Here is a 24,883-nt window from a genome sequence, read left to right as displayed (position 1 = left end):
AACTGCATACTTTCCTATCTAAACTATTGCAAAGCAATAGAGAAAGGTTTCTGAATTCTGGATTGATAGCCTCCATATGTATAATTTGAAGACTCTTTTCATCTAAATATTTCTGAAGAATTTAGAGATGTAAAGCTATAACATAATCATAAAATAATACAGATGAGAAAAGGTCATTTCCCTCCAATGGCCAAACCTTACAAATGTAATTTTATATGAATTTTGGCAGGAATAAACTACTCAAAAGATAGGCCATTTCAAGTTTTTTTAACTGCTTTAAAAAGTGATATGTAAATGCTTGCTTTTGAGAAACAAACATCTAAATCCATTGGCCCACTTAGCGCATTATAGTCTACTCCTGAAAAATTGCACCTGGGGAGATCAGTGTTACCATGGAATCTCCCTTTGTACCTGTGAAGTCCTATCCCACACGATATATTTAAAAAATTAGCCTGTATGCTACAAACACCAGCCTCCAACACCGTCTTTATTCGCAAGAATACCTTTGCATCCTAAATGGGCCATATAAGCTTTCTTTAAAAACTGAAAATGATTAATAGTTGGAAGTATGATTAGCTGCAATAAAAAGTTAAAGATAGAGAAGGGATAATAAAGTCTTGCAAGAGAGTATAGCAAGGGCTGAAGCTGGCAAGGTGGGAACTAGCTGGTCTCATTCTTGTCAAAACTGTTATGTAAACATTGAGCAGTATTTCACTCTAAAAGGACAGCCACATTTAAATCCTTAAGCCCGCGTATATCGGGCTGAATTTCTGTGTTCTGGGCTAGGCTGATCTACACATACATAGCTCCTATTAGAACTTTTGCTGAAAGCACATTCCTGAATACAGGGTTGAGTGCCTGGAGAGTCAAGATCCATTGCTGTGCCTGGAGTGAAGTTTGATTGCAGATGGACTAGAGGGTGTGGCAGGCAGCAAACTGGTGAATTTGGTGCTTTGTAATTGGTAATGTCTTCTACAGCAACCATTTCTGAATGGGCAGCCTATCTAGTACCCATTTTTCAAGTGTACTTATATTCTAAACATTGCTGATGTATCTACCAGTACAAAAAGATGCAGACCTCTACTTTGACAAGTAACAACTGTATAAGGTGTCAAAAACTTTGGTACTAAGAATGTTATCCACAACCAATAATTTAAATAGAAGGGGGGGAAAAAAACAAGTCAAAAAGTCTTGGCAAAATGATGAAAATCTTTAATGAAATAACTTTGTAAAAGTCAAACACAATCACAAAACCATGGCTCTAAACAACGTAACAAACATTAATCAAGTTCTGAAAGACAAAGCAATACACTGGACAGACTTTATTTAGCTAGTACCAGAATATTCGACTCAGTGCCATAACTTAATAAAACACCTTCTCCACTTAAGAAAAAAATGTTTGGGAGGATAAGAGGAGAAAGTACACAAAATTATTAAGAAAATTATATCAAACAGATCACCACAGAATAAAAATTTTATATGGTACAAAACAGAATTGAATTTCATCTGAAGGGCATGTTTTCATTATAGGCCAATCATTTTAAACTACAAACCAGTCTACTCATTTTATTTCAATCATGTTTTAATGTTACTGCTAAAAATGCAAAGAGCAACCCTTTATTCTTGTTCCCAGGGACAATATCCTACATTTGATAAAGCTTAGACCTGCTAAGTATAGGTTTAGTTCCACTAAGCCCAACAGAAAGCACGTAATGGCAAGTAATGGCAGTTATATGTTTATAACTTGAGTTAATCAAAACTTTTATTGAAGTCTAAATATTAAAATATTTTCCTTCAATGCCAATCAATTATAAATACCCATGGACTAGCAGAAGTCCTTGCTAATATATTGGTATTAAATTACAATATAAGTACATCCTGATGTACCAGTTTCACATCCTTATAGAGCTCACTTCTATCCATGATCACTTAAGAATAAGTCTCATAGAGATGAATAGGACCTACTCCAAAATGAATTTATTTTTGCATCTATACCCATTATTTTGAGACTGAACCATTGTAAATGGTTTTTTTTTTTTAAAGGCCATAGTTCTAAACTCAAATAAATCTCACAGCGACCCTCTCAAATCAATATAAGCAAATTTACTGTACTAATACTATTCACTATACTATAAGACAGAGTTTGTAAATCCTTTTGGTCCACCACAAAAATTCCAAAAGTTTAGTCTTGATTTCTCTTAAGCAGCCTTTGTGTGTGCTCTAAAAAATAACCCATTTGCAATACAGTATGACTAGGAACAGTTAGCCCAGGCTGTGATAAGCAAATCAACAATGGTTATAGTATGCTTTAAGATCAGACAATGCCTCCCTGATTTCTCAGTAATCAATTTAAGATACAGGTTGAATGGATTTTGGTCTTACATTATGAAGGTTAAGAGATAAAACAAAATACCTCTTATCTGAAATGAGATTTACCATGAAGATGTCAGTGAACTCTCTCTTGTGAACTGTTCCAAAATTGCCTCACTAACAAAACTCCTTTCATGCTGTGGGTCTATAAAATTCTACTGGATCTTCAAGGACAATAAGAGGAATATGTCTTGAACAAACAAGTTCTTGGGGTGCAAGGAGACTTACAGGACAATGTTGTACAGGTCTACTTAGAAATATGTCCAAATTTTCATGGGATTTAAATGCATACAGAATTGTAGCAATCATTTTATATCACACTGTTCTTAGTGAATCAGGGGTTTGGCATACATATCCTGGTTAAAATGAGACAAACAAAGCAGCATCAATAATACCCCCCCCCGCCAATCCCACCCAAGATTACTTCCAATAATGTCTAGCTTGCTTCTCAGTAGTTAAAGGAGAAAGACAAACATATACTAAATGATACCTAATTAAAACAAATACATGGGCTGAGTATATTAATATGACTAAAATGTGGCTTTTCATGCAAAGTAGAAGTAAAATAAGTTACAAAATGCTTAATTTATATATTGGAACTAATTAGATCCTGTTCTCCATTTTTAGCAGCCTTATATATACTTTTATTCATTTGTGCTAATTCTGTACACTACCATATGAACATGGCCAAAGCCTGGTATTTCACATACACTAAGTAAAGCAGGTGAGGAGAGGTCAAAGTGCATTCATTATGAGGCACTCATATAATTATTTTATTTTAGTACATTTCTATCAGACTTTTACTTCCCAATCTAAAATCATAGCTCATTTATCCCAGTAACTAAAATTATATTTCTATTTTTATCTACAACAATGCATGTATAATGTTGAGAAATTTCTAGAATCAATTACAGGCAAGGATAAATGCTCGCTCTAAATGTTTTCCACAGATTTCATTAGCATTGTGGTTACAGAATTTTAGGTCTGCAGCACATACAGCTAATTTTTTTCACAGGAGGAAGAGAGACAAACAGCCATATTTTGACTTGGCCTGAGGTTGGCTAGTCTTTGGATAAGAGATACATATTAAGCTCACATGCATATGTGTGAATATACAACCCACACATATGAAGAAGGAATGTTATGTACTATACACTAATTCATCAAATGAGTATAAAATCCAAGGTGAGCTCTATAAAGAGAACAGAACATCCAGAACCTTAACCCTTTTTAAACTAAACTTCAGCATTATTTCAGAAATTAATCTCCTTAGTCAAATGAGCAAAGTGTACCTATGAAGACAGTCAATTTTAAACTGATTAGTTCAGTAAGAACAAATCTGAAAACTGCTGTCACTAAACAGAGAATGGTAAGAAAGGCAAGAAAGCTTTTGCTCAGCTGATACCTACTGCAAATTTTAACTTGCTCCACATTTCAACCCTATTCTCTTTTCTAAAATTAAGTTCATTATATTTTCTAGATTTGCAGGCAGAATGTATACTGTAATTTCAGCAACAATTCATGTTAAACAAACCTCTAGAAGATATTGTGGGACTTAAGAACAAATGCAGTTGCTTTGCTTGAAAGATACTTATATTACTCAAGAGTTAAAAATAGAGCTCTGTAATTAAAGTCAACATAAACTTGCACATTTGAAATATATATCTTTTCTTTTTTTTATTTCTTCAAGTAAAACCTTAGCTAAAGCAAACAAATCCGTTTCATTTTCTGAACTCTAAACAAAGCAAAATCTTTGGGTTGAAAACGGGCACAAACATAGGGAGCTCTATTTTCTGTACAGCGTGGGACATCTAGAGATAAGCTTCAACTAGAAATGATTTCAACAATAATAAGGGTATACAAACAGTTGGGGTGGGGGGAGGAAGAAACATTAAATGCTGCCCATGGGCTTTACAACCAACAATACAGCAGCTCCTCTTCTGTGGTTCCTTCAAGACTATCTTCAAAAATCAGCAGCTTAAAAACCAGAAAATCCATTTGAATTGTGATTCCCCTTCTTCCACCAAACTCTGTTCCTTGCAGTTACTGTACTTTTTATGCTGTAATTGTTTCTCCAATCTCATCTTAAATAAATACAAAATGGGAAGGAGTAGCCATACTTGGCTTCCTCTTTAAAGTTAGCAGTACATGTTTACTCAGTCTCCCATTTCAAATTTAGAAAGAATGAATTTTTATTTTCTGATTTTTTTTAAGCCTGAGGTAAGAGCCAATTTTATCTTCTCTATGTTTCTCACTAAAAAATATGGCAGAAATACAAAATCACCAAACTTCAACAAGGAAACCTCTTAGGAACATTCTCCCCAGATCTACTACATACAACAAATATTTGGTGTAATCATGCAGAGTCAAGCATACTAGACAAACATCACAAGAAGTAGTGACTTTAAAAGGGCCTGCTCAAATCTGCCTCTGAAATCTTAAATACATTTACAAGTCGTCTGCTACAGAGACAACATGAGCTGTACATACACATTCTATAAAACCTGAGCTGTGAAAGATAGTAATACAATTGCCAACTGGTAGGTAACTGCAATAGCTAGCTCTGCTGCTTATGCTATATTAAATATTGGCAGTGCTTCTGAAGTCTGAATAAATTACAAAGATGTACAAGATAAGAAATGCTTCCTGACTGTTTAAAGACTCTTCATTTTGTATGAGGGAGGTCATATAAGGTTAGAAATGTATCAGGCCTTTTGCAGGCCCCATACTGTGCTCTTCCATATAAATTACAAAACCATTGCTGAAGCTACGAAGTTAATACTTCCAATAGAGCAAAAGGACTAACATATAGCTCAGTATTGCTTTCTGTCACTGGTATTATCTTGTGTCTGTCTAACTATGGGTATAGTAACTATTGGGTGCTTATGTAAAGTCTTCTTGCTTCTGGAAATGTTTGCTCCTGGGTGTCCAGAAGCAGCATGGCAAATATGCACAAACTGCTTCCATTTTAGTATCTAGCTGAGTGAAACTGATATTTTCTGCCCACTGAAATAAACATTTCCTGGTTTGGTTGGTTTAGTTTTAAATTATGCTCCATGAACATCTATTTAAAAGACATTTGGAATTTCAGCAATTTTTACTACACTTTAATGAATTCATGCAAAAAAGTCACCAACAGAACAGTACATTATGCCCCAAAAACTAGGAATGAAGGGACTGGGAAAGCCTTTGTTGATGTCTGCTTCCTGAATAATTCATCAAAAGCAGAATTTTGGGGGGTATGCTTTTTTCTTTTATAGTTTATGTTGTTCTCTTATTGAAAGAGAATGATGCAGTTTGGGCTCCATCCAGCCAAGCTGTAAAATATATACAAACAACTGAGGAGGTCGCCATTTATGGGAGCCAGATGAGAGGAGACAGCCTGCCAGTGGCCTGAGTAGCCAACCTACGTACCATTTCACAAGATCTCCGCTCTAAAGCAAATGGCAGCGCACCATATCACAGTCACAGTGCAGTTGTGGACAGAGTTCCGTAGGCTGCTTTGGCAGCTGATTCCAGTGAGTACTGCAGCCAGAAGGGTAGAAGGAGATAATATATTTACCTCCAAAGAAAAGGCATATTTTAACTTCAGTTCATGTAAGTGCAATCAAAAGAAAAACAGACATTGAAATCTCATGTCCAGTGACTTGCTTGCTGTAATTAAAATCCCAGCTTTGTGTCTGCATAAAACAAAGTGGAATTCCTAATGATCACTTGCTCCACTTGGAGAGTGGGGCAAAGTAGGAAACGTATATTTGTATATAAGCACAGAGTACAAAATTTGGCCATCGCAAGGTATATATGCTAGTCTTGGCAACAAAACGATTTACTTCTTTAACTGGTATAATAAACATGGAAAAAGAGAATCTTGTTGCGTAGAAGAGAGTAAGAATTGTCAAATTTGAGCAAGTAGATGCCCTCGCCTGGATAATCATGGCTTCCTACTTGCACTTCCTGGTGGCTGTCCCTTCGGTAGACTGGCATGATCTCCCCATAACGGTTTCGCAAATAGCTTTTGGAGCCTTTTTCCACATCGCCAACAGGAATAGGTCCTGAGAAGAATGCACAATATATACATCAGCTATAGAAGCCAACAGAAGGAGGCCATATAGATTCAGGATTATGAATCTAACTAAATGAGCTTACACAAAGAGAACATTATTATCACAGGTTTCAAAGCATCTGGTGATTAGACTTTTCATGCTTCTCAGGAAACTGAGAATGCAACAGTCCTGTCATTTAAAAAAAAAAACGAAGCACAACCTCATTCCTAAATTATTCATAATTAAAGCATGTGAAACATTTATTAAATCTCTAAATATTATTTTCATTATGTATTTTGTACATTTGCATGATTGATTAGAAAAATGAAAATGTAGCAAAAGGGAATTATTCCCCCCTTGTCTTTATTCATTTCAACATATAAATCTTCCAAGTAGCTCATTTTATTCCATAATAATAAAAAATAGTAATGCTCATAAGAGAGGAAGCAATAAGGAACAGCCTACTCTCCCTGCTCAGGCATTGATTTATTCAATTTTCAAATTCCAACTTCTAGCAGATGAAGGGTTTTCTATTTTACACTGCAAAAGAAGCAAGAACAGAGTGAGACGATTTCTGCAGTGACCCTATATTTATGGAATTCTTTCCTGATTTAAGTGTAAACTCTTTCTAGTTTCAAAGGAAAAAATGTAAAACTTGTTAATTTTGGAGGACTGTGAAGGTGTCTACAGATCCTATCACTGAGGAATGTCATCAGCAGGGTCCTCGGAGGTATTATTAATTAAATCTGGACACCGCCCAATTCCCAGTGACTCTGGGTGGTTCACAAACTAAAAACACAGAAAAAAATAACAATAAAACCATATAACAATAAAGAAAAAAGACAGCAAAACTGGGCACCACCTTAGCCAAAAACCTAGGCATAGGCCTTTTCAGTCACTGTCCTATTTCTTTAGAAAAGCACCCTCCCTAGGACCTGAATGGCCCCAGCCCTGGTGCTATATACACTTTAACCTTATTTGCAGAGGTTGACTATGCAAGCTGCTCAGAGTTGGCAGTGTTTGGACAAATAAGTCCAGTTCAATCAATCAATCAATAAACAAACAAACAAACAAATACATGTTTTATTATCAGGTTTTATTAAATTTTCCTGCTGATGTTCTACGAAATAGTTTGAAGACTAATGGCACAGTTCTGTCACTCAAGTTAAAGAAGTTGTGTTTGCTTGAGAGACTATTTGGGACATAATGGTTTTAACTGTGTGAACCAACTCAGACACTATATATAAGACATGACATACCTTCAAATTCTTCTTCTTCATCTTCTTCATCACTTGATTCACTGACCTGAACAGTAATGGCAGTACTAGTAATAGGAGTCCAATCAAAATAGACTCCAAACCCAATGTCATAATCTTCCGTAGCAAATTCCCAGCAGACGCGCTTCCCATCAGGGTGGGTGGGCACCCGGACTGTTAACACCTCGCCCCGCTTCACTAGCATTCGGGCATTCTTCTCCTTTGCCATCCTTGTTTTAAACTCCCTTATCTTAGAATTTGTCCAAGTAGTAGGGGGAATCAGAGGAGGTGGCCGAACTAAAAGAAAGAAGGATGGCTTTCTTAGTTCTTTATAACATAGATGCTGATAGAATCTTTAACAAGACTGGGCATTCTAATTACAAGTTTATCTTTTTCAAAAGAAGGAATCAGATTTCTCTAGTCCCCTTAATGCTGACAGGGCTCTCAAAATTAAACATTCCTTTTTCTTCTAAGGGTCTTTTTGGCTGACTGAATCTATTCTTTAAGTTGACTCACCCATAATGCCATATACTATACAACTGCTTAAACATCTTAGCACAGGAAAGTTTGTAAGAGCAAACTGGGTGGTGAAGGTATAATAAATTATCACTACAATGTGGACTGTGTTAATTTGCCTTACTTAAAAATTTTGTTTTAAATATCTATTGTGATTTTTTAAAATCTCCAGAGAAATCTCACTATGAGAATTTCATCCCCAGCATTAAAAATTAAATAAAGTATGTGACAGCATCTCAACTCTATTGTTGTCTTGCTTCATCTCAAATTTCTGTGGATTTCTTATTCTGTCATAATACTCAATAATAATAATAATAATAATAGTAATAATAATAGTTGTTGTTGTTATTATTATTATTATTATTATTATATGCTGCCCAACTCCCAACAACTCTGGGCAGTCACAGATAAAAAACTTTAAAAACAAGAAAAAAACAACAATAGGCAAAAATGAGTAAAGATGGGAAGAATGACAAAAAACTAGTGGGAACAAAATAAATAAACCCACATAGTCCAAAGGGGAGATTCACTTACTCTCACCAAATAAGCACAGTGTGACAGCAAAATTTGTGATAATATAAAAGCTAAATAAAAAGAATCAGAAAACAATCCAACAGAGGGTAGAAATTATATATCCTGGCTCATACACCACAAAAAATAGAAAACTAAAAACTAAAAAGCAAAGAAGAATCAAAATCTTTGTTGCCACTTTCCTATATATGAACATTTTACTATTGACTATAAGGCTTACCATACACTTTATCACAAAACATCTCAAATCTTGCAAACGTTTTTTCAGCAGAACTCTAGCTACTGATCCGTATGAAGACATAGCAATAAAAGCACAGTCCTTACCTTTCTTCTGTTCGCTTAGGAGATCTGTAGTTTCTAGCTCTGCAGAGAGGATATCTACTGCACCTGTATATTCAGACTGTATCATGATTACATCACCTGGTCCTTGTGGCGCAGAGTACTTTGTCAGTACAGCTTCCTATACAGAGGACAGATGCCTTCTTAATATTATACCATAACAAAATTCAGTTTTTGTCCCCTTACTTCTTTAGATATTACATTTAAACTTTTCAAGGCATAATGTCCAGATCTCATACTGACAAACAAGGAAAATTCCAGCAGTAAAAACTAGGTAACAAGAGATTATATATGTAACTTTAAAAGCTCCAGGTCACTCAGAGACTGTGCCTCTTCCTTCATAACTCCATTAGATCTCATATCCATGTCCTTTTTTCACTGATTATGGGGCAATAGAGACTTGTTGGCCACACTACCTATAGCAGAAGTTTTGCAAGGGTCCCATGGTAGAAAATACAGTAATGTCAAAGTGCCTCAATTTTTAACAAAAATATTTTTTCTGCACATATCTTTATCTCAATTCTTTAAATACCTATTTGCAACTATCTTTGTTGAAATATCTTTTCAAGTTTCTTTTCTAGTCCACATTTTTTAAAATTTATGCAACAAAGAAATGTAATCAATTAAAAATATCGGATCCCAGAAAAAAAGTACAGTTCAACAATCTTGTCTGTACTACATACAAGTTTTAACAGTATATTAAACATTTCACAGTATACTGCCACTATAATGAAAAACACGAATAAACATGTTTAGAAACAAAGGACTGTAAAATGGTTTGGCAAGTAGAAATAGCCCAGGAGTCAAATCACCTACCTCCTTTTGGTGCTGGAACTGATCAGTGAGGATCTCCTCCTTTCCTGCTACATCTTGCTCCTCTGGACTACCATCAGCACTTGCAGAATCCTTTGTAGCATCTGAATTTACAGGTGATCCATTCTGCAGCCTCTCAGAGAAAGATAGCACAAGAATGCAGGATGTTTTAAGAACCTGGTATAATAGGTAGGTAAAACGCCAATCAATTGGAAGAAAATAAACAGGGACTTGTAAGGGGACTTGGGATCAAACAGGATTCCTCTGGCTTTTTTTGTTGTTGTTATATCCAGGTGAAAGTCTCAGCTAAGCCAAAATTCAAATGAGAAATACTGTGTTGTATTCCTTTAGGTAGCTGAAAGAATGTTATTTGCCATCAAATTAGTGTTGACTCTTAGTGACCACAAAGATAGATTTTCTTCAGGATGAGTTATTGCTGAACCTTCTTGTAAACAGTGGGTTTGAACTATATCCAGAACTAAAAAAACAATTAGCTATCACAGATAATGTATCCATACAAAAAAGGCACAACAGTTTGACTACTTGGTTCAAACTTATCTATAAACTTACCTAAAAAAATCAGTTTTAAAACATTGTAAAGAAAGAAAATATATGGTGTATGAAAATATATTTTACAGAGAACAATTCAAGAAGCTATAGCAATAACTTATCCCTGCCAAGTACTCCACAAGCTGACCATTGCATTTGGGCTTGATGCAAACATTTAAAGCTGCCTTATAAATTGCCATATCACTATCTAAATAAGTATTATCTATTCTGATTTACAAGAAGGAGCTCTCAAAAGCAACAGGCAGGGATTTTCCCATGTCTGCTATGAAAGTTCTTTTCAAATGGAAATGCTGGAGATTGAACCTGTGCACGCAAAATTTGTGATGTATCTGACTGTTACTGTAAAGGGGAGGAGTCAAAATGTATTGTGGTTTATGGGAGCAGGTGTCTTATATACATTAGAGATGAACAAAGGGCTAAAGGCACAGGAATAAGTGGCAGCTCTCTTCTCCACATGAATTCCCTAGGGTGGATATATACCGATGTAGAGCAGACTCTGGAGGTTACAGCATAATACTTTGCCAGGAAGCAAATTCACTTTTCTAGGAAAAAAATGATTACCCTAAGCTGAGGGTAGAAGGTAACATCCTGGAGAGTGGGCTAAGGAATAGTAGGAGCTTTTTCACCAAATTATTTCTTGGTAAATTAATGTTTGTGCAATTGGCCATTCTCCAATGCATCCATTTTGCAAATGGGAAATTCACAACCATGAGGGCTACCATTTGTGTAAGTGCTTTCATATCATGTTCTCAAAATTCAGAATGTTTCTACTAGCCCAAAAAGTGTAGGCGCCACTGCTGTAAGAAGGTTTCCATGTGTACTGATACATAATGCACTCACAAACAGAAAGATACAGAGATTCTTTCAGAAGTATTTATACTATATATTTGTCATTGCAATAACAACTTTTCCAAACTAGTGTAGTAACAAGCACTTCATTTCTGCCTTCATTGACACTATCTAATGAAACGTATGCCACATATAGTCTCAAATTTCATTAACTGGAAGACAATTAAATTCCAGTAGCAAGTTAAGATAAAAAAAAAAAGCAATGAGAGCTAAACCCAATTGAATCTGTATGTTACAGTACTTTGTATTAGCCAAATTGGCCTATTGCATGTTTTCATCTGAAATACTATACCTCCTAGCATGGAACCAACTACGAAGTGGATTTATTTTATTAAACTGTTTATTTTTCTCTGAATGGTATAGAAGTGCAGCATTCACTACGCTTGACAGTGTTGAGAAAAATGGACAGATAAAAGCAATTGAAAACAATACCATGAAAATATTAGAATAAAGACTTTAGTCATATGGTTAAAAACCTACTTGTTTAAGTTTTTAATATGGTTAAAAACCTATTTAATTTAGTCTAAAGTCACATGGTTAAAAACCTACTTAATTGTTAATTGGAGAGGATGACTGATGCCTCTTTCCTCCTTTTTTGTTCCCCTCTGGGTTTGTTTGTTTGTTTTTTGCCATTGTTCTTTTGTCTGTGCTGTTTTGGCGTTTTTTGTATTGTTCTTTGTTTTTAAACAACTGTAAACCACCCAGAGTTGCTGGGAGTGGTGCGGCATATAAATTTAATAAATTCTTACTATTGTTATTATGGTTATTTTTTCTCTGCTGCAAAGAAAACACAACTTAAAACTAACTTAAATTCATCAATAATCAATAGCAACTACCATAAAATAAAACTAAGTAGGCTATTGCCCAGGCCCTACATCTATAGTATTCCCTAGAAATCTCCATACAAAAATTTTCAGTGGTAACCTATTGCTTCCTTATCTCTGTACCATCTTATGCATGTATTCTGTTATGTCTGAAATCAGGAACCTATTAAAGGTTCATCATTATCATCCCTCTCTGTATTCCATGATCTTCTGTAGAATCACATCCCTATTTTTAAGGAACTATTTTAGGATCTATCACACTGTTTTGCACAATGTTGATTTTAGAAAAATACCATAAAGCTGTTCCTAGTCCTAAGAAGACATTAATGCTAATACTTTTTGTTGTTTTAGTGAGAATATTAGATTTTATTGGAATTAATCATGTTTAATGAATTAATGAGTAGTGATTAAGATGCTGGACTAGGACAGGGGAGACCTATGACCAAGTCTACCCTCTGTCATGGAAGCTCACTGGATGAATTTGGGCAGTCACTCTCTCAGCTCACCTACCTCACAGGGTGGTTGTTGTGGGGATGAAATTGGAGGCAGGAATGTTATGATGGCTGCCTTGAGCTCCTGGAGGAAAGATGGAATATAAATCTAACAATAAATACAGCTAACAAATAAAATGATCAAAAACTTTTTTGTTGTGATTGTTTTCATTTTTATGTATTAAATTGCCCCTTACAGCTCACACTAATATCAAGCATACAGTAAGTTTTGAAGCATAAATAAAACACCAAAAAAAATTTAAAAGGTAAAAACATTGCTATCACTTATCCATTTGCCTTGATTCTCAATAATAGTTAACAGGGAATACACTTGAAGATCCTCTCTAATGAGGGTGTTCCGAAGATATTACTACTCATCATAGCCAGTGGGAGATGAGGTGCTTTAGGAATAAGGAACAGTGCTTTGGATTTTATCTAGCAGCTCTTTAGCAACCAAGAATGAAATCAAAATCAAAGATAAAACCAAAAGATTTAAATCAAGAAACTCACTGTTATTTTATATTCATATCCATACTAATGAGAAAACATATCGTGGGCTGTAGCATGGAGTTCACGCTAACTTGGAAATTAAAGGAAAAGCTTTTGGAATAAACTGGACTGTTGTACAGTATCCTTGGATGGGGAAGGAAATGGAAAAAACAAGGATTTCTGTCTTCCAAAAGTAATCTTGTTTGTTTCCAGATTTTTTCCCAGATAAGAGTGCAAGTTTAATGCCTCCTTTTTTCCTGTTAATTATGGTATATGATATGACCTTATCATTTCAACCATCAGTCGATCAGTGCTGAAAATTGCTGAACCCCTCATTAAGGAATAAATTTGCTACACAGTGATATTCAATACAATAAGCATTTAAGACTCAATTATGCCAAAAGAGTAGTCATATCTTTGTATGCTGCATTTTGCATGTGTTCATTGCTGGACAAATTATTTTTATCCACTTTCAGGATAAGCAATTATCCAACAAAACCCTAGAACAAATCATGGAGCCAAAAATTCAATTTTCTTCTTTAATGTGAAGGGAATAAATTGATTGATAGATGTCTTCATTATGAAAAGATATGCAAATCAGAATCTCATTTCCTCAACATTTTATATAGATCTTTATATATTTCTTACCTGCATGGTAATGCATCCTTTTCTGAAACAACAGCTCCTTGGGATGTAGAATCTGATTTTTGAGCTGAATCTTCATTTTCTAGAAGAGAGCAAAGATAGCTATAATATTTCATCTTTTAGTACTAATTACAATTCAGTTATAGGCACAAAATACTTTATCAGCAGGCTGTGTTGTGCTATATACTGCTTTTGGTCTCTGCAGGATTCAGAGCATCCTATTTCAGAAAGAAATATGAGAAAATCTAATACATTTACTAGGTACCATAACATACATAAATAGAAGTGGCTTCTATTCCAAGTTAGTATACCTGGCCCCAGGAATTTAGTCCTAAAGAATGCTAAACAATTATGTTTATAACTAGGCTCACAAAGATTAACTACAAGAGACACCAAAAAGGTTGGATTGGCTACATTACTCTCAGTGGGATTAGTCAATAATATGTCTGTATTTGTGACATAGGATTCAGGCCCTATAAGAACCAAGTCAGTTTATCTTACAAGCAGAATACAGTATTATGAATATTGGGCTGGAAAGGTACAGTTTCATAGATTTAAAAATAAATGCTAAATACTAAATAATCTTAAAGATATATTTGCTTATTTAAGATGACAGAACTGAAAGCCTCTAAGTGAGAGAAATCAATAGTTCTACAATTAAGTATTGGAGTCATGATGTTCTTCTAAATGAAATACGGTCAACTAGATTATGTGTGTGTGTGTGTGTGTGTGTGTGTCACACACATACATGTGCACACAAACATGTTGGTGCCAATAATTTGGTTCAGATTATCATATTTTCTTGCTTAGAAAGCCAACATATTAATATCTTGAGTACCAACCATTTCATTCCTTCATATGAGCCATAATTAAACCAGGTACCTCTAAAAGGACCACATTTTCTCATTTTATCCAAACAGCTTCATAGAAAAGCAAAATATTAAATGTTTGAAAAATGACTTACTTATAAACTTCTTGATTTAATCTTAATTTGCATGGTCACAATATTTGACATAGAGTGTATGAATAAACATAGGGTTCATTAAAAGCAGGCCTGTGGAGTCACCACATAAAAACTTCGACTCCGACTCTGACTCCTTTATTCATGGTACCTCCAACTCCAACTCCTTTAATTATATATCGATATAGGAAATAAATTATAAATATACTAAACATGTATTTCCTATATTGACTGCAAGCATGCAGCATACAAGGCATTAAAATTAAAATATATCCTGAAAAAAATATGTTAATCAAATCAGTATCTATGAAATACGAAATATTATATTATTTATATTTTATACAAATTATATTTATTAGGAGTTGGAGTCTGTACATTTTTACCGACTCCAACTCCAACTCCAGTAACCCAAGAATTGCTTCTGTCTCTGACCCTGACTCCGACTCCACAATTCCAACTCCACAGCCCTGATTAATAGGGGTCAATATGTTGCAAAAGGAAACTAACCTGCTGTTTGAAAAATTAACCAGAAACATATATTTTTCAGAAAATAATACAGCATGAAAAGGCCTTATGGGAATCCCATAGCAGCTGCTCTAAGGGGAGGTAGCACCTAATACAGAAATCAGTGGCAGACATCTCTTTACTGTCTATGCCAACCAGAGCTGTGACTTTTCCAGAAAAAAATGAATCAGTTGTCCACAATTCAAAATTAATCTAATTTAGCATATTAGGCTTATATTAGTAATTGAAACTAAAATGAATTTTGTTTCATTTCATGGTTAAGTTTACTTGCTATATAAATATCTTAGAAGTTTTCCCAAATAGCTGGAATTAAATACATGATTAAGAAAAAAATTACATGCAATGTGATTTAATTCCTATGACCATCAAAATTCAAAGATTCACTCAGAACTTATTTGACTGGAATGTTTGTAAACATTTTATAACATTCAGTTTAATAGAATTTGGATTTTGAAAAGGTTGCTTGTATTAAAAACTAAAAGTATTTTAGCAGGTCTGAATAGCTACAGTACAAATATATAGTTACTTTGTGGGAAAAGTAACATAAAAAGGAAAAATGTTACAACATGCTTATTATGCCTATTCATTATCTTGCTGGTTCATTTTTATGAAAAAAATTAATGGAATATTTTCCTCCAGAAATATATACTCTGTTCTAATGTATTAGTCTATGGCAAACCTAGATAGCATATTAAAAAGCAGAGACATCACCTTGCCAACAAAGATCCGCATAGTCAAAGCTATGGTTTTTCCAGTAGTAATGTATGGCTGTGAGAGCTGGACCATAAAGAAGGCTGAGCGCCGAAGAATTGATGCCTTTGAACTGTGGTGCTGGAGAAGACTCTTAAGAGTCCCCTGGACTGCTAGGAGGTCAAACCAGTCAATCTTAAAGGAAATCAACCCTGATTGCTCATTGGAAGGATTGATAATGAAGCTCAAGTTCAGATACTTTGGTCACCTAATGCGAAGAGAGGACTCTTTGGAAAAGACCCTGATGCTGGGAAAGATTGAAGGCAAAAGGAGAAGAGGACGGCAGAGGATGAGATGGTTAGATAGCATCACTGAAGCAATGAGCATGAAACTGAGCAAACTCAGGGAGGCAGTGAAGGACAGGAAGGCCTGGCGCGATATGGTTCATGGGGTCACGAAGAGTCGGACACGGCTTAATGACTGAACAACAACAATGTATTAGTCCAAACAACTACTGGATAGATCATTCGTACTATTTCCCTCTGTCAATGTCAGCCTTCCTAGGTAGACCAAACAGGAAACAGATCAGATAAGCTAATTCTACTTTATTGTAAGGCTACATTAACAGAATCTTGCAAGTCTGAAGGTACAATTTTCCCGCTGTCACCTTTACAGCCTGATAACTTAGGGAGGGTCCCTCCTGAGCCTCTTGCTCTACCCACTAACCTATGGGCTATGCTCCCTCTTATCTGACCATTCCCTAGGCAGCATCTCTTTGCCCAGTCTCCCAGGGACATTCCCACATACCATTACAGTCAAAGAGTAGGAATAAATAAGATTTATCTGCCCCCCAAAAAGGCAGAGATAAACTGGGGATTAATCACTTTCTGAAGGAGCTAGAGTGTGTCTGTGATTGCCACTGTGGGAGCCATTTCATAGAGCAAACTCTACCCATGCCATATTTTTTCTTTTAAGAGTACCTGCCAAGTGTTCTTAAAATGTCAAATATGCCATTTGGCCCCAAACAGATAGGAACCATTGATCACACATTTTAACCCACTCACAATGTTAGTTCGTGGTTTAATATGTTTTCCAAATCCCAAAATTGGGCTTTGTACAAACTATGATTCAGCAATCATGGGAAAGCATATCATGCAAAAATACCCGAGATCAGCCTTCCCGAATCTGGTGTCCTCCAAATGTGTAGAGACTGCAGATTCTACAATTCCTCGTCAACATGCTGGGAATTCTGGGAGATGTAGTTCCAAATTCCAACACTTTTGGAAAGTACTGTACCAGATTGAAGAAGGCTAGTCAAGATTTATTAACATACAACAGAACAACATTCAATACTCTATCCCTTCTAATGGCTTCATTCCAGAATAACATACAACACTCTATCCCCTTCTAATGGTTTCAGTTGGCAACATCCTTTGTATATTGACAGAGGTTTGAAGGAGCTAAACAAGCAACATAAACATTGGTTACTCTCATAAAAACACCACCATTTCTATACAGCACCTCAAATGGGGTTCAAAGCATTCCATATATATTATTATGTTATAATCTGCATTAAAATAATTTAAATTGTTAGAAAGTATCCTCAAATTGGATATCCTTTTCATACCCTTCAATGAAAAGCTGATACTATGGCTTTCTATATCTGCCTAATTAGTTCATGGTACTAAAGTGATAATCTCTTGAAGTTGATTTTAATGCCATGAAAGACAGATACTGCTATTTATTATTATTGTATTATTCCCAAGAAGAGACACTTATGAGACTTTCAGTCTCAGATGCAAAAACAATTCAGTCTGCTTTGGGTATTATAACCTTCAATTGGGATCTACAATGCTACAACAGCTGTCAAACAAAACTATGTATTATGGAGAGATGTGCTCTAGAACACTGGTCTCCAAAATGAGGTGCACACACACAACAGTATTACAAAGTCTATTTTTATTATCTAGAAAAATAAGAAAGAAATTAAGCTATATAAATACTTAATATGCAGAATGTATATAATATTTTATATGTAAAATTTATATATACTATTTATAATGTACATAATATATTCATTCAGTAATATATACATTAAACATGCACATATTGGAGTCCATGTTCAAACTTTTTTAACTGATTGGGATGCACAGTCAGAAAGGTTTGGAGACTACTGCTCTAGAAAATCACATATGAGACTTCAGATCAGACATTAATTTCATGTTTCTAGGATCTTCACATTAGTGAAAACAGTACTTAATTTACTCAATTCTACATATTGTGATTACACAGGGCAAAAAAGCAATAGCTTCTGGGCATATAAAACAAGAAAGCAAATAACTTTAATACTTTTACCACTATTACATGATGCAACAGTTGCGCCAAGCTACATTAGCCTAATTATAAAACAGCTGGTACATTGGGGAAAAGATAAACAGTGCAATACCTCAAGGGAGTAGTCCCTTACAAACAAAACTATCAAACATAAGAATATTACTAAAAGAAAAATGTCAGTCACATTATTATTTGGCTCATAAATGAGCCATTTTATTATTATTTGTTATATTTTATATATTTTTATGTTTCATGTTATATTTATATATATTTATATTATTTATATATAAACAATTTGTTATATTATTATTTGTCACAGTAATAAATAATTGTATTATTATTTTTTATTTTTATTATTATTAATAATAATTATTTACACATTATTATTTGGCTCATAAAAGAGAGCCAGTTTGGCCTAGTGGTTAAGGCACCAGGCTAGAAAGCAGGAGACCTTTGAGGTCTAGTCCCGCCTTAGGCATGAAAGCCAGCTGGGTGACTTTGGGCCACTCATTCTCTCTCAGCCCAACTCACCTCACAGGGTTGTTGTTGTGGGGAAAATAGGAGGAGGAAGGAGTATTAGGTAAGTTTGCTGCCTTATTTATAAAAATAAAGGCAGGATAAAAATAAAATAAAAATGCAACACTGATACATATTGTATGTATCTTCTACATGACAATATTCTCCCCCAAACCTGTAAAGTAGTGGAGTATGGTTTTGTTCTTTGCTGAGTGCAACATCCTATTTTCTAATGCTGATCTTGTCATTACAATGGAAATTGATCTTTGGTTCAACATTTGGCTACCGAAATGCAAGAATTTCTAAAGAGAGGGGGAAAAATTGTGGGGCTACAGAACTTGCACCAATCCCTCCATTAAAATACAGACATCCCTTTGTACACAACACGTCCAAGGATTCTTTTATGGTACTCTTCTACCTCACCAACCAAGTACAAGAAGCATCTCTAAAGATCAATTCCCACGCATGCATGCTGCTTCTCTTTGAGATTAACACAGAACAATATGATAATTATGCAGGCCTTGAGGTAAACCATTGTCCAGGTAACAAAGCTTCCAGGGAAACACCTGTTCCACCACAACTAATGGCATATTCTGGTAAGAAGGGTTATTTACAGATATGTACCTAGTAAAATGTGCTGCTAAGCATATGAAATATCTTGCCAGAAGAAGGGGAGCTTAAACAAAGGACACATTCAAATTGGGCACAAGAGAAAAGGATAGGAGAAGGACAATTTTCTGCACTTGCTACCAAAATATACACACACACACACACACACACACACACACACAGTAGCTCTTGGGATACAGTACCCTAACAGTCAAACCTTCCTCATTACTAAGAACTCATTATTTTCAACAGAGCTTACTCCTTCAGCTTGAATGTCTGAATGGCTACCAGCAAGCATTAAAGTAGCCCTCCCATAGAGCCTGGCACACTCCACCTGTATTAGGCTACAGATAGGGATGACAAAATTGTACACCAATGGACCAGGAGAGTAATGGATTAGAGATGACTTGTTAACACCTTAGAAAGTCCTTGTACAAACATCGGCAGCACTAATTCTGCACAAATAACTCATCAAGCCAGCCCAGGCACACCGTTTCACTCCTCGGTTCTGTGCGGTTTGGTCACCACATTTCCACAGAGGGACATTTTCCCTCTCGCCTCCGCACCTCCGTCCCAAAGGCCACCTCATATTTACTTTCCTTCTGACAAGGCAACGAGTCCGCCAAACACAGGAACCGAGTACGGGCTGGAGCACCTCACCACAGCCCTGCTATCGGGAAGGAATCGCCTGTTGAATTTCTGCCTGCAGGGCCTCAACTACAAGACGAAAGGAGAAAACAAAGTGGCAAATCAACCCCCTCCCCAACTAACTCGCATTTACCAATTCCGCCCTGCGCTCTGAGAGATCCTTCGGCCCATGGGGAGGTTAGGCCTGACAGACACAATGATTTCCCTCACCACCTCTTTCTAATAGCAGCCCCGAAAGTACCCGAAGGAGCAGGGAGCGGCGACGCCGCGGCACGCTTCTTGTGGTCTTCGGGCCCGCTGGGACAGCAATGGTCACCGCTGCCTCCGCTTCCCCAGCCCCCGGGCGCGGAGGATTCGAACAGGATGCCCTCCGGGGCGGCCGGCTCGTCCGACATCGGAAAGCAAGACAACAAAGCCCCCGAAGTCAACCGGGAAGTGGCGAACCGATCCGGAAGCAGCCGGGAAAAGCCGAACGGCTCTCCTTCCTCCGATAGCAGCCGCTTGTCAGGCCTCCACCCTATGGAGTTCCCGCCTAAATCCGGCCGCAAACGAGAACGTTCTTCGTCAGGCTGCGACAGAGCGTTTTCCGATGACAGACAGCGAAACAAGGAAAGGAAAAACGGCGCCACTTCCCGGAAGTACTGGTCTCCATGGAGACCGCTCCAGGAAGGACGCGTTGTCATAGCACCGGGATAGTTCCCCTCCTCCTCCACTTCCCCTCCCCCCTTCCGTCGGAAAAATGGACAGTACTGGGACCTCGCTGACGGAGATCGCGGACGACGAAGACATCGAGGAAGAGGAAGAAGAGGAGGAGGAGGAAGAAGAGGAGGAGGAGGAGGAAGAGGAGGAGGAGGAGGGTGAGAGGCCATTCCGCCGCCGCCGCCGTCCCCGTCCCCTTGAGTCTCAGACTTCTGCCCAAGCAGACAGCCGAGCGTCGGCTGAATCGGAAACAATACTCGTATCCGAATCCGAAGTGCCACTCAGAGCCGAGGTCAAAACTCCCACCATCGTTGGTCCTTTGTATTTATCCTGGACCCCCGAGGAGGTGGCTGAATGGATCGATGCCTTGGGGTTCCCTCAGTACAAAGTAAGAGGCCAGAGGATCGGGTTGCCTTGCAAGCAGAGGGGGAGGATATTCTGGATGAGTTCACACATCACACTAGGCCATAGTTTGCTGAGTATGGCCAAACTGGCTTATTTATGACACACAGTATGCCACAAACCATGGTTTGCAATGACTGGATTCAAACATCACTTTAAGCAACAAATGTTTGATCTACTTTAGTATGTTCTGTGAATCCAGATTATGTGCATAGTTTAACACATAGTTTGTGGGTTAATATGATGTGTGAATCCTGCCAATTGTGGTTTATTTATTACAGTTAAACAATATGGCACAGCATGAAGTATGAATTCATAAAAAAGCAGCATTATCTGTGACAAGGATTTGCCTATTTTCAAAAAATAACCTACAGTACTCAGTTCCAGAATATAGTAATAATGAAGTAAACGTCCAAGTATTGCTTAGTTACTGTATACAAAGCAACCGTGGACAGTTTTCATATTACAGTAAAATTATGCATAGGCATTTGTTCCTAACCACAGTGACTCCAGAATATTAAAATGTGCATCAGAAAGTCACAATGCATGCTTCCCCCTTTTGCACTGGTATTATGATGTCATACACAAATATGTAAGTGGTGGAGTTTATGTCATGTCACAACACACACACACACACACACACACACACAGAGTGATAGGGCAGCTAGAGCTGGGTGACAAAAATCCAGATGACCCCTAGATGGCAACAAAAGCTAGAATTTTTGTGTCTCCTGGCTACCATCTAGTGGCTATCTGGATTCTTGCAGATTTTGTACATGTACAGTATCTGAGGGAGTAATCCTGAGCATTTTTTTCATAAGTAGTACTAAATGTCTTTTTTTTTTTAATGGAATGAGATGAAGAGAGGCAAAGGATGCAAAGGAGAATGAGATGTACTGTAGCTTTGTTCAGTCACTCAGCTCATGCACTAGTTATAATGTGATTTATCTGGTTTTGTTGTGTGAATCCAGCCAACTTTGGCTCATTAAACAAACTCTAATGTCATGATGTATGAATTTAGGAAAACGTATGAATTTAGTTTCACATAACTGTCTGCATCATGGTCATATCCCAAGAAAGGCTACCTTGATGGGGAAATAATTAATCACAAAGGATTTTAGTCATGGGATTCTAGTGTATAATATATAAAGGGGGAAACTCTGAGATTTGCAGAATTGACCTGAGTGTTATAAAGGTCTACAATGTTATCTTGCAAAAGGAAAAAAGATATGAAAGGGAGCCAGGGAATTTGGAGCTGCTCAGTCACTGAAGAGTGCCATCCATTGCTAAATAAATCCTGTCATTGATAAATCATCAATCAAGTATAACTATTAGTAAACTAGAATTAAGTTCCATATCTTTAGGTTGTTTGGTGTGTCAGCCTATTGCAATATAAAGATGAGGCACTTAAAAAATTTAAAGGAGGACCCAAAATTTTGTCTCCATAGATATTCATAAACCACTTTTTTTCACATTTATATATGTGCTGCTAGTTAGTAGGAAGAACAGAAGGTTTTAAGCTATATAATATTTCTTGTTTTGTTTTAAGTAGGAGTGTTTTACTGCAAATTTTATCTCAGGACGGAAACTCATATATGTAAACTGTTCAAATCTGCCACAGATTGGGATTACTGACTTTGAACATATGAAGGTGAGAGCACATATTTAATTATATCTTCCCTAGAGTAAAAATACTGATTATCTTTTGTGCCTATTGCAAAACTGACAAAAACAATAAGATCATGGTAGGTTTTCCTCCTCATATTATTATAGCTTTATTTGACACTCAGTACTTCTGAAGTAGCTTTTGTTCTCCCGTATTTATGCCATCCACTCATTCAGGCATTTATTCAGTCAATCATTTTTCACTTACAGATAGGGTTGCAGCAGTCTTGTCTTTTATGAAAGAGCTAACCAAGACATGGTGGGCATATTTTCTTGTTTTTATGTTGCATCATCTACCTGTATTTTTGTTATTAAATTTCCTGGACACTTGTCATGTACTGAATATGCACACCACTATTGCTCATCTTTATACTTGCATGGATGGTGACTGAAGGATATTATCAGACAAGATAGATAGATAGATAGATAGATAGATAGATAGATAGATAGATAGATAGAAAGAATAGTGCCAGAGCTATATGTCAGCTTCCTATTAATAGTACATAGGTATTAACTATGTAGTGCTAAAGGGATCCTATATGGGAGGACCTATTAGTTAATTATATTTTTTTGTTTACCCAGATAGGGTGTTGCCACTGTGTTGTTGACTATTGCTGATTTTTTAATTTTAATTTTTTATTAATTTTCTATTTTTGTACTGACCTGTGCAGATGTTTTAACTGATAAATGTTAAGAGTACAATATTTTTGTGTTTGTTTAGAAACTGAGAATGATTGCTTAAATGAGAAACTTAGAAACTTACACATTTTAAGATGTTATTCTTATGTTACAGAGATATTTGCCAGCTCTCTTTACTGAGAATAGAATTGATTCATGTGACTATGTTTCTTTATTGTGGCAAAAACAATAAGCCTTATGGTTTTAAAAAATTAAGAACCAAAACTCGACATGACAGTGGTACATTTATATGACAATATATACTCCACTACTGGATTATTGTGAATCATGTGCCAACCACCTCCCAGTCATCTTGTTTTTCCATGGTGGGGTACTAGGATGACAACTATGTAGCTTTAGAAACATGAATATGGTATTTGTTTTCTAGATTTTTTCCTCTATTTTTTTTCTCCAGGAAGTTTCACGGCATGTGCGACAATTGCTGGAAATAGAGGAGCCCCTTTTTGAGAGAAGTATATCTCTCCCACCTCGAGATAATACTGGGTTGTTTTTAGAACAAAAGTCTCAAACTGGAAAGCACAGTGATGCTCTTAGTTATTCTCAGTTTGTTCAAGACGCAGGACTGCAAGATTATGAACCAAAGCCTTCAACTCCAGTATGTGAATATGAACCCCAGCCTTCAACTCCATCATATGAAGAACTACAGCAAACTAGTTCACTTTCCTCAAAATAAACAAAAAGATAGTATTTATTTTTCACATGTTTCAGATATCACATTACAATAGTTTTCTGTGTTTCTACTTCAGTTTTCACTGGGAACAAAGTTGTATATGGATGCAGTTTAACAAGTATTCTAATCCTAAACATGATATATAGGATAATCATGGAGGAAGTGCTTAATGATGCAAAACAGAAATTTTTGCATATCAAATTTTTGCAGCCATATGTAAACACAGGGCATTGTTCTTAGTGGAATTTATGAAGAAATCTTATCGTTCCTCCTGTGAGGACTCTTACAAGAATATATGTGGCTTCAGGTCACCTGCAGTATATTAATGAGTTGATCTAAATACTTAGGCTCATGTGACAACATCCATTACAGAAAGTACAATAGTCATGCAGTGCAAAGGATATCCAACTGCTCAAAATGTTCCAGTGCCGTATAAAATTAAGAAATTTTCCTACTGGAATTTGCTAATCCATAACATAATTTAGAACTTCCATTTCTTTAGAAGTACATGCATCAATTTCACTGCAGGTCCAATCTTCTTATTCTAAACTGGGATAAATGATCATTATCATAATATAAGACTGCAACAATATTTAGCTGAGCCAATTATATTGTGTTAATATAGTTAAGTTTTAGATAAATGCAAAGATGGAGGAGCTACATGAAAAATCAAATAACCAAACTTATAAATATGGTATTTACAATGTAATTTATGTCTAAAAAGTGGAT

The 24,883-nt window shown here is 36.2% G+C and overlaps 2 protein-coding genes across 3 annotated transcripts; one reads left to right on the top strand and one right to left on the bottom strand.

Annotated features, from left to right (window-relative positions):
- Positions 1-1,176: 1,176 nt before the first annotated feature.
- On the bottom strand, positions 1,177-20,611 carry TMED8 (transmembrane p24 trafficking protein family member 8). 2 transcript variants are annotated; one of them, XM_025175377.2, is made up of 6 exons: positions 20,261-20,611; positions 13,740-13,818; positions 9,872-10,001; positions 9,041-9,176; positions 7,673-7,966; positions 1,177-6,422 (listed from the first exon to the last, which is right to left on the bottom strand). In XM_025175377.2, exons 1-6 carry the CDS (start codon positions 20,412-20,414, stop codon positions 6,205-6,207), a joined length of 1,011 nt encoding a protein of 336 aa, XP_025031145.2. In that variant the 5' UTR covers positions 20,415-20,611; the 3' UTR covers positions 1,177-6,204. The 2 variants fall into 2 exon arrangements, with proteins under 2 accessions (XP_025031145.2, XP_088001406.1); XM_088145280.1 differs by lacking the exon at positions 20,261-20,611 and having other exon boundaries at positions 9,872-10,045.
- On the top strand, positions 20,545-24,272 carry SAMD15 (sterile alpha motif domain containing 15). The gene is made up of 3 exons (XM_088145281.1): positions 20,545-21,106; positions 22,673-22,771; positions 23,879-24,272. Exons 1-3 carry the CDS (start codon positions 20,759-20,761, stop codon positions 24,155-24,157), a joined length of 726 nt encoding a protein of 241 aa, XP_088001407.1. The 5' UTR covers positions 20,545-20,758; the 3' UTR covers positions 24,158-24,272.
- The last annotated feature ends 611 nt before the right edge of the window (positions 24,273-24,883 follow it).

This window comes from Python bivittatus, unplaced genomic scaffold (assembly GCF_059951505.1).
Source record: "Python bivittatus isolate LINGU-HERP-01145 unplaced genomic scaffold, Pbiv_v1 ctg000480_np1212, whole genome shotgun sequence".
NCBI lineage: Eukaryota > Metazoa > Chordata > Lepidosauria > Squamata > Pythonidae > Python > Python bivittatus.
Note: the sequence above shows the minus strand (reverse complement) of the source record. Positions and strands in the feature narration are given on the sequence as shown.